The sequence below is a fragment of the Oncorhynchus masou genome, chromosome 21 (genome assembly GCF_036934945.1).
Source record: "Oncorhynchus masou masou isolate Uvic2021 chromosome 21, UVic_Omas_1.1, whole genome shotgun sequence".
Taxonomy (NCBI): domain Eukaryota; kingdom Metazoa; phylum Chordata; class Actinopteri; order Salmoniformes; family Salmonidae; genus Oncorhynchus; species Oncorhynchus masou.
In genome coordinates, this window is record NC_088232.1 from 12,727,954 (window position 1) to 12,737,458 (window position 9,505).

The window sequence follows — 9,505 nt, forward strand, 5'->3', positions numbered from 1 at the left end:
AACTGGACACATTTTAGAAGATATGCTTGACCGAATCGAGAACGAAGATAGTATTAAGTTAAGGTTGGTCAATTTCGCTGTCCTACACCAAACAGTAACTAACCTCAAACTCCCAGTTAAATCACATTGATGTAACAATCTGTATCAACTGCAGGCCTGGATTTCAGCTGAACAGTCACAGCTCTCCAAGTATGCACTCAGAGGTGTATGAACAACTGATAAGCACTGGATTTGACGGTGGAAAGCATAAACAACTTTTGGGTGTCATGAAAATCAGAGTAGAAAGTTCATAAATCTTTAGGAATGTAGCAAAGTAAAAGTTGTAAAAATATACATAGTACGGTACAGATAGCCCAAACTACTTAAGTAGTACTTTCAAGTATTTTTAATTAAGTACTTTACACCAGTGGTGCAAATACACTATCAAGCAAAACTGTTTTGCATGATAAGGAGTGGAATGAGGTTGCGTCAAAAGGTTTAGCCTGTTAACCAAGCCAGGCAAACTGATCAGTGCTGAAAAATCTGCGTACAGGAGAAAAGCTCCACGTTAACAGTCACATCCCAGTTTTGACTGATGCTTCAACACCAGTTACGTGTCTGTCCACGAGATTGAGATCAAACGAATGACAGGGCTAATTCCTGAAATCCCAAACCAACCAGGAATTCCTGTTTCTAACGTGAAGACTAAATGCATCCATGGGATCCTTCCTACAATACTGTGTACTACTTGACCTTCACCTCATTCAAATTAAATCAACTCTATTGGTATACAACACCAGCATGCAGCCATCAACCTGACACCCACAGCATGAATGATCCAGTTGCCAACCTGTTCAATTCCTAATTTGACAGAATAAATTCATCCCGTTTCTTTGTGGATGTTATCCATGCCCCAGGACATCCTCGAATTTTCTACTAGAGCCACTATGTAGTTTCTCCCTAGTCAGTATATCTGGGTCACTTTATGGCTACATTTACACAGGCAGCCCAAGCTCGGATTGGTCAAAATACCAATTGAAAATTATCAGAATTAGACTGCTTGTCCACAAACATCACCATTTTCAGATCCTCCGGTTCAGCAGACAGTGGAAGTGCAGGACTAATATTGACACACACTAAGGGAACAATTGAATTTAACAAGAGAATCTGAAATGTAGTTATGTATATGCAAAAGTTCCATGTCAACGCACAAACCAATTTTTCAGTCTGGCCCCAGCTTCAGGCACATCAATCAGCATGACAGTGTCATGTGATCTTTGTTCATTACCACAGCACCCAAAAGATAGACGCAGTTGAATGAGAATCCACTCCAGATCATAGCAGTGGGTACCTACATTTATTTACGATTGCCCTTTGGTTTGCGGCAGTCGTTAAAACAGATACCATCACAAGTCTTGTTCTCTACAGGCCTTTACAGATTAGATTTTAGCGTTCACCAATTATTTAGCGGTTTTGAGAGCCATGGAGCCACTCAGGGATGTGACTGATCACTGGAAATACAATCAGGATGTGTTTCAGGCATGGACATTCTTTTTGATCAATGAAACACTGAGTAAAGACACCAGAAGCAGAATTTCAGCAAAACATTTTTTTTTAATTCAATTCCACATTTCACTTCTGGCTGGACTCAGATTTGGATGTGGAGGCCCTAAGGGAGGAGAGGCGGCGCCTTTTGGCGATTTGTTCCTGGCGCTTCTCCTTAGCCTCCTACAAACAAACGAGATGTGTTAGTCTTCCTACGGACTAAAAGTTGCTGACTTCATGGGTGATATTATACCCATGGACATTTCAATTGTAATATTTTAACCATTTTATGAATCAACTTGCAACCATATCAACTCGCTTACAATTGTAGGAATAAAATGAATGGGATTCACAACATTCAGGGCAATTCATTACACATTAGAACAGATAATGACTAATATTACAGCTAAATGCCTTAGTGGTCTCGGTTTCCATACCTTCATCCTCTTGGCCAGCAGCTTGGCGTATTCGGAAGCCTCCTCCTTGTTCTTCTGGGTGCGCTGTTTCTTCAGGGCAATGCGGCGGCGCTTGTGCTGGAGCACACGGGGTGTCACCAGCCTCTGAATCCTGGGAGCCTTGGTCCTGGGCTTCTTACCTTCAAAAAGGTATGGGAGGAGAGGTGTTATCAGTGGAATTTACTACAAAGCATGAACAAGAGAAAAAATAGTTATGGGTTTCAATGTTTATGAAATGTCTGTCCAGATTAGCGATTGAGAGTTGTAGCTGTTATTCAGTCGAGCCAGTATTCCCAAATGTTGAATAGTTTGACCATTTTGTGCGTGTCAACTCATTTGGCCAACCAACGTTCACATATGACAGACAAAACGTCCCATTCATTTCTAATATGTCCCACACAAAATTACAAGTTAACCCAAATCAGATTTTAGACAATACACTTATTGGGAGAGCATTGCAGTTCAACCAGCCATGGTCAGAGGGTAAGGTTGCATCTAGCAAAGCAGCTCTGCAGTTTCTGTGGCACAACACTGTCCCCCCTTAGAGACTACAGACCAGCCAGAAAGGGTCTACTGGTGTGCCAGACAACTTTTGCACAATTTGGCAAGGAGAAATAATAGGAGTTAAAAATAAAAATCACAGTCAAGAGTTTGACCACCGATGAGTTTACCGATCCATTCATTAACCTTTTACGACTAGGGGGCGCTATACAACTTTTGGATGAAAAACGTTCCCGTTTTAAACTAGATATTTTGTCACGAAAAGATGCTCGACTATGCATATAATTGACAGCTTAGGATAGAAAACACTGACGTTTCCAAAACGGCAAAGATATTGTCTGTGAGTGCAACAGAACTACAGGCGAAACCCAGATAAAAATCCAATCAGGAAGTGCCGTATTTTTTAAACCGCCTCATGCCAATGACTCCTTATATGGCTGTGAATGAGCTACGAATGAGCTTACGTTTTCAACGTATTCCCCAAGGTGTCGACAGCATTGTGATGTCTTTTTACGCATTTCTGTTGAAGAATAGCCGTAAGGGACCACATTTAGCAAGTGGTCACCTGATGTCTCCCACAGAAAATCGTGCGTAAAATACTGAAGTAGCCATTTTTCCAATCGCTTCTTATGAGAGAAACCAATTGCCTCGACGGATATATTATCAAATATATGTTAAAAACACACTGTGGATAGTTCGGCGTTGTAGTGATAGCATTTTCCGGTCGATTTCTCGGCCAAGCATGATGAACAAACGGGAGCTATTTCACCTACAAAAATAATCTTTTGGGAAAAAAGGAACATTTGCTATCTAACTGGGAGTCTCCTGAGTGAAAACATCCGAAGTTCTTCAAAGGTAAATGATTTAATTTGATTGCTTTTCTTATTTTTGTGAAAATGTTGCCTGCTGCCAGCAGAGCCTAGCATAGCATTATGCCATGATAAATTACACAAATCCTTGTCTAGCGTTGGCTGTAACGCATATTTTGAAAATCTGAGATGACATTGTGATCAACAAAAGGCTAAGCTGTGTCTCAATATATTTAATTTGTGATTTTCATGAATAGGAACATTTTCTAGGGGTATTTATGTCCGCTGTGTTATGCTAATTTGTTTGAGGCTATGATTACACTCCCGGATCCGGGATTGCTTGTCACAAGAAGTTTAACAGAACCACTTAGAAGCAGTGCTGGCCTCACCTTCTTTAGTCAGTGGTCTCCTCACAACATACTGCCTGACATCGTCCTCCTTGGCCAGGTTGAAGAGCTTGCGGATCTTGCTGGCCCTCTTGGGTCCCAAGCGGCGGGGCACGGTGCTGTCGGTCAGGCCGGGGATGTCCTTCTCGCCTGGGAGATGGAGAAAATGTGAAGCCACTAGATTCAAAACAGTCTATACAGAGTCACCACCCAAATGGTTAACCACATCCAAGTGCTGGCAGCAGAAGTAAGTTTCAATGGTAAATAGCCGTGAGACATGCACGTCGGATTTCTTAATATGTTTTGTCTTTTTTATGTGTGATGCAGGACTCATCTGTAAAAAATATATTTTTTTAATCAATAAAAATACAGGCCTTAGTCTCAGTAGGACTCCCCTGTCAAAATAAAGGTTTAATAAAAATATGTATCACCTTCAAAACAACCAAATGTTACAGGGAAAGGCTTGGGAGAGCATTGCAGTTCAACCAGCCATGGTCAGAGGGTCAGGTTGCATCTGGTAAAGCAGCTCTGCAGTTTCTGTAGCACAACACCGTCCCCCCTTTGAGGCTAGACCAGCCAGAAAGGGTCTACTAAGGTGTGCACGAGCAAGTGGTTACCATCATTATAACTCCATACCTTTCTTGATGATAACCAAGTTCAGCACACTGAGGTTGGCATCAACGATGCAGCCACGGACAGACTTGCGTTTGCGCTCTCCTGTCCTACGGGGGCGGTAACAGGAATGGCCCTTGGCAAGCAACAAGCGCACACGGCCGTGGGTCAGCACACCCTGCTTCATGGGGAAGCCCTGCTTGTCATTACCTCCGCTGATGCGCACCATGTAGCCCTGGGAGAGATGTGGCAAAATTAATAAAAACTTGTTCTGTACAAGGACCTCTTTATCGCACAACAGTTAGACATTTGTTTAGTGGAATTTAACAGGCAAAGGCTTGGGAGAGCAATGCAGTTCAACCAGCCATGGTCAGAGGGTAAGGTTGCATCTGGTAAAGCAGCTCTGCAGTTTCTGTGGCACAACACTGTCCCCCCTTTGAGGCTAGACCAGCCAGAAAGGGTCTACTAAGGTGTGCAAGATCATGTTGAGTTGAACATGAGCAATATCAACATTCTGTTTCAAGACACTGGGATCCAAGGCATTAAGTAGACTATTCCAAAATTACCCAAAGTTAGTCAATGAACTTGACATAAAGTGAAGATCACAATCACTAGCTTGGGACTAATTAATTGAACTATATATATATATAAAAACAAAAAAACATATCCAGAAGGATCTGAAAACCGAGTAGCTTTCTTAGGGTCCACAGCTTACCTTCCACTCATCTCCCAGGGGATCAGCAGCCACCTCTGTTGCCATACGCTTCTCATAGAAGGTTCGCAGCTTGCGCTCATCATCAACTTCAATGAGCTTCTGACAGCCAGTGGCAGGAAACGAGATATTCAGCTGAGGGACAGACATACAGATCAGTGCTTGTAGTATGACCAGATGTAGCAAGCTTTCCTAGTCGAGGACATGGTAATGTACATCAGGCAGATTACTTGCTAGACGATCACATTGCACCTAAGCTACCCATCCATAACAAATTTAGATGAGTCTAATAATTAACTACTACCTAACCACATGCCCTGTATGGCGAGACCTCTTGAAATGAGTTAAACATGATGCAGCTGTAAACGGGATGCGGGCAATTGGCAGATACTAGCATGTTGGCTAGTTAATGCAATTGGTTTAACTCTTGTTAGCTAGTTTCCTAGAAACAAAATTAGTTATACAGAGAAATTAATTCTGCAGCTACACTATTTGGAACGATCAAATGACACGTAGATAAGTGACGTAGGAAGCTAGTTGGCTGGAAGTGGCCTTGAGGGTGAATATGTTGCAACTAACAAACATGCAACGGATTCGCGAAATATGGACGTGAACAAACCCACATCAAGGATAACATTCGTATCCCCCCACCCAAGAACAGAAGATACTTTGTTGCCGTTATATGAATGACGCCCGGCAAACATGCATGCACACGGACATATTTTCAGGTTCATGTACTAACGTTGTCAGCCATAGCTAGCTAGCTAGCAACAAAATCAATATGCATCCTAAAAGACGATGCAATATCTGACTAAACGAGATACGGATTTATAATATTTGAATGGACTACTTCAATTCGGCCTGGACATTAACAGGGAGATATTTGTTATTTAGAACATGAGTTGACTTCTCTTACCTTCATTTTCTAAAACTGACTCGACGACAGCCTGCCACCGAAAAGAGACCGGATGTCCGCTTCGCAGTCTCACATAGGCAACATAGGCTATCGCGATAACGTGATGACGTTACAACGTTGCGTTTTTCTCATATGAATCATTTTTTATTATTACTTTTATTTCACCTTTATTTAACCAGGTATGCTAGTTGAGAATAAGTTCTCATTTACAACTGCGACCTGGCCAAGACAAAGCAAAGCAGTGCTACACAAACAACAACAGAGTTACACATGGAATAAACAAGCCTACAATAATACAAAAAGAAACAAATAAAGTCTATATACAGTGTGTGCAAATGGCGTGCGGAGGTAAGGCAATAACTAGGCCTTAGTAGCGAAGTAATTACAATTGAGCAAATTAACACTGGAGTGGTAGATGTGCAGATGATAATGTGCAAGTAGAAATACTGGTGTGCAAAAGAGCAGAAAAGTAAATAAAAACAATATGGGGATGAGGTAGGTGGATTGGATGGGCTATTTACAGATGGGCTATGTACAGCAGCAGCGATCGGTTAGCTGCTCAGATAGATGATGTTTAAAGTTAGTGAGGGAAATATAAGTCTCCAGCTTCAGTGATTTTTGCAATCCGTTCCAGTCATTGGCAGCAGAGAACTGGAAGGAAAGGCGTCCAAAGAGGTGTTGGTTTTGGGGATAACCTGTGAGATATACCTGCTAGAGCGCGTGCTTCGTGTGGGTGTTGTTATCGAGACCAGTGAGCTGAGATATAAGACGGAGCTTTACCTAGCAAAGACTAAAAGATGATTCATCAGCATTTTAAACTGCATGCATAAATGTAATGGAAACATTCAGTTTAATACGCCTAAATGAAACATGTAAATATAAAACTTAATCCTCTTGTTCAGATGTTTTAGACCCTTTCTTCTTTAAGGTTGCTGCCCCTATCATCGCCACACCTATCTCCAACCTTTTTAGTCTGTTTCTCCTTTCTGGGGAGGTTCCCATTGCTTGGAAGGCAGCCAAGGTTCGTCCTTTATTTAAAGGGGAAGATCAAACTGATCCTAACTGTTATAGGCCTATTTCTATTTTACCCTGTTTATCAAAAGTGTTGGAAAAACTTGTCAATAATCAACTGACTGGCTTTCTTGATGTCTATAGTATTCTCTCTGGTATGCAATCTGGTTTCCGCTCAGGTTATGGATGTGACACTGCAACCTTAAAGGTCCTCAATGATGTCACCATTGCCCTTGATTCTAAGCAATGTTGTGCTGCTATTTTTATTGACTTGGCCAAAGCTTTTGATACGGTAGACCATTCTATTCTTGTGGGCCAGCTAAGGAGTATTGGTGTCTCTGAGGGGTCTTTGGCCTGGTTTGCTAACTACCTTTGCAGTGTATAAAGTCAGAAAATATGCTGTCTCAGCCATCGCCTGTCAACAAGGAAGTACCCCAAGGCTCAATCCTAGACCCACGCTCTTCTCAATTTACATCAATAACATAGCTCAGGCAGTAGGACACTCTCTCATCCATTTATATGCAGATGATACAGTCTTATACTCAGCTGGCCCCTAGCCGGATTTTGTGTTAAATGCTCCACAACAAAGCTTTTTTAGTGTCCTACAAGCTTTCTCCACCCTTAACCTGGTTCTGAACACCTCCAAAACAAGGGCCATGTGGTTTGGTAAGAAGAATGTCCCTCTCCCCACAGGTGTGATTACTACCTCTGAGGGTTTAGAGCTTGAGGTAGTCACCTCATACAAGTACTTGGGAGTATGGCTAGGTGGTATACTGTCCTTCTCTCAGTACATATCAAAGCTGCAGAATAAAGTTAAATCGAGACTTGGTATCCTCTATCGTAATCGCTCCTCATTCATCCAAGCTGCCAAACTAACCCGGATTGAAATGACCATCCTACCCATGTTAGATTACGGAGACATAATTTATAGATCAAATCAAAATTAAATCAAATCAAATTGTATTGGTCACATACACATGGTTAGCAGATGTTAATGCGAGTTTAGCGAAATGCTTGTGCTTCTAGTTCCGACTATGTAGTAATATCTAACAAGTAACCTAACAAATTCACAACAACTACCTTATACACACAAATACACACATATGTAAAGGGATGAATAGAGTATGTACATATAAATAGATGGATGAGCGATGGCGTGCGGCATAGGCAAGATGCAGTAGATGGTATAGAATACAGTATATGAGATGAGTAATGTAAGATAGGTAAACATTATTAAAGTGGCGTTATTTAAAGTGACTAGTGATACCTTTATTACGTCAATTTATTTAAGTGGCCAGAGATTGAGTCTGTATGTTGACAGCAGCCTCTCTATGTTAGTGATGGCTGTTTAACAGTCTGATGGCCTTGAGATCGAAGCTGTTTGACAGTTTCTCTGTCCCAGCTTTGATGCACCTGTAAATCAAATAAAATAAAATAAAATAAAATGTTATTTGTCACATACACATGGTTAGCAGATGTTAATGCGAGTGTAGCGAAATGCTTGTGCTTCTAGTTCCGACAATGCAGTAATAACCAACAAGTAATCCAACTAACAATTCCAAAACTACTGTTTTATACACACAACTGTAAGGGGATAAAGAATATGTACATAAAGATATATGAATGAGTGATGGTACAGAGCAGCATAGGCAAGATACAGTAGATGGTATCGAGTACAGTATATACATATGAGATGAGTATATAAACAAAGTGGCATAGTTAAAGTGGCTAGTGATACATGTATTACATAAAGATGCAGTAGATGATATAGAGTACAGTATATACGTATACATATGAGATTAATAATGTATGGTATGTAAACATTATATTAGGTAGCATTGTTTAAAGTGGCTAGTGATATATTTTACATAATTTCCCATCAATTCCCATTATTAAAGTGGCTGGAGTTGAGTCAGTGTGTTGGCAGCAGCCACTCAATGTTAGTGGTGGCTGTTTAACAGTCTGATGGCCTTGAGATAGAAGCTGTTTTTCAGTCTCTCGGTCCCAGCTTTGATGCACCTGTACTGACCTCGCCTTCTGGATGATAGCGGGATGAACAGGCAGTGGCTCGGGTGGTTGTTGTCCTTGATGATCTTTATGGCCTTCCTGTAACATTGGGTGGTGTAGGTGTCCTGGAGGGCAGGTAGTTTGCCCCCGGTGATGCGTTGTGCAAACCTCACTACCCTCTGGAGAGCCTTACGGTTGTGGGCGGAGCAGTTGCCGTACCAGGCGGTGATACAGCCCGCCAGGATGCTCTCAATTGTGCATCTGTAGAAGTTGGTGAGTGCTTTTGGTGACAAGCTGAATTTCTTCAGCCTCCTGAGGTTGAAGAGGCGCTGCTGCGCCTCCTTCACGATGCTGTCTGTGTGGGTGGACCAATTCAGTGTGTCTGTGATGTGTATGCCGAGGAACTTAAAACTTACTACCCTCTCTACTACTGTTCCATCAATGTGGATAGGGGGGTGTTCCCTCTGCTGTTTCCTGAAGTCCACAATCATCTCCTTAGTTTTGTTGACGTTGAGTGTGAGGTAATTTTCCTGACACCACACTCCGAGGGCCCTCACCTCCTCCCTGTAGGC

General features: G+C 41.9%; 1 protein-coding gene across 1 annotated transcript; it reads right to left on the reverse strand.

The window, feature by feature from the left end:
* Positions 1-1,573: 1,573 nt before the first annotated feature.
* Positions 1,574-5,994, reverse strand: LOC135507817 (small ribosomal subunit protein eS6). Its single transcript, XM_064927496.1, has 6 exons — positions 5,916-5,994; positions 5,003-5,134; positions 4,312-4,522; positions 3,679-3,825; positions 1,962-2,119; positions 1,574-1,707 (listed from the first exon to the last, which is right to left on the reverse strand). The coding sequence occupies exons 1-6, from the start codon at positions 5,919-5,921 to the stop codon at positions 1,612-1,614; spliced, it is 750 nt and encodes a 249-aa protein (XP_064783568.1). The 5' UTR covers positions 5,922-5,994; the 3' UTR covers positions 1,574-1,611.
* Positions 5,995-9,505: the final 3,511 nt, after the last annotated feature.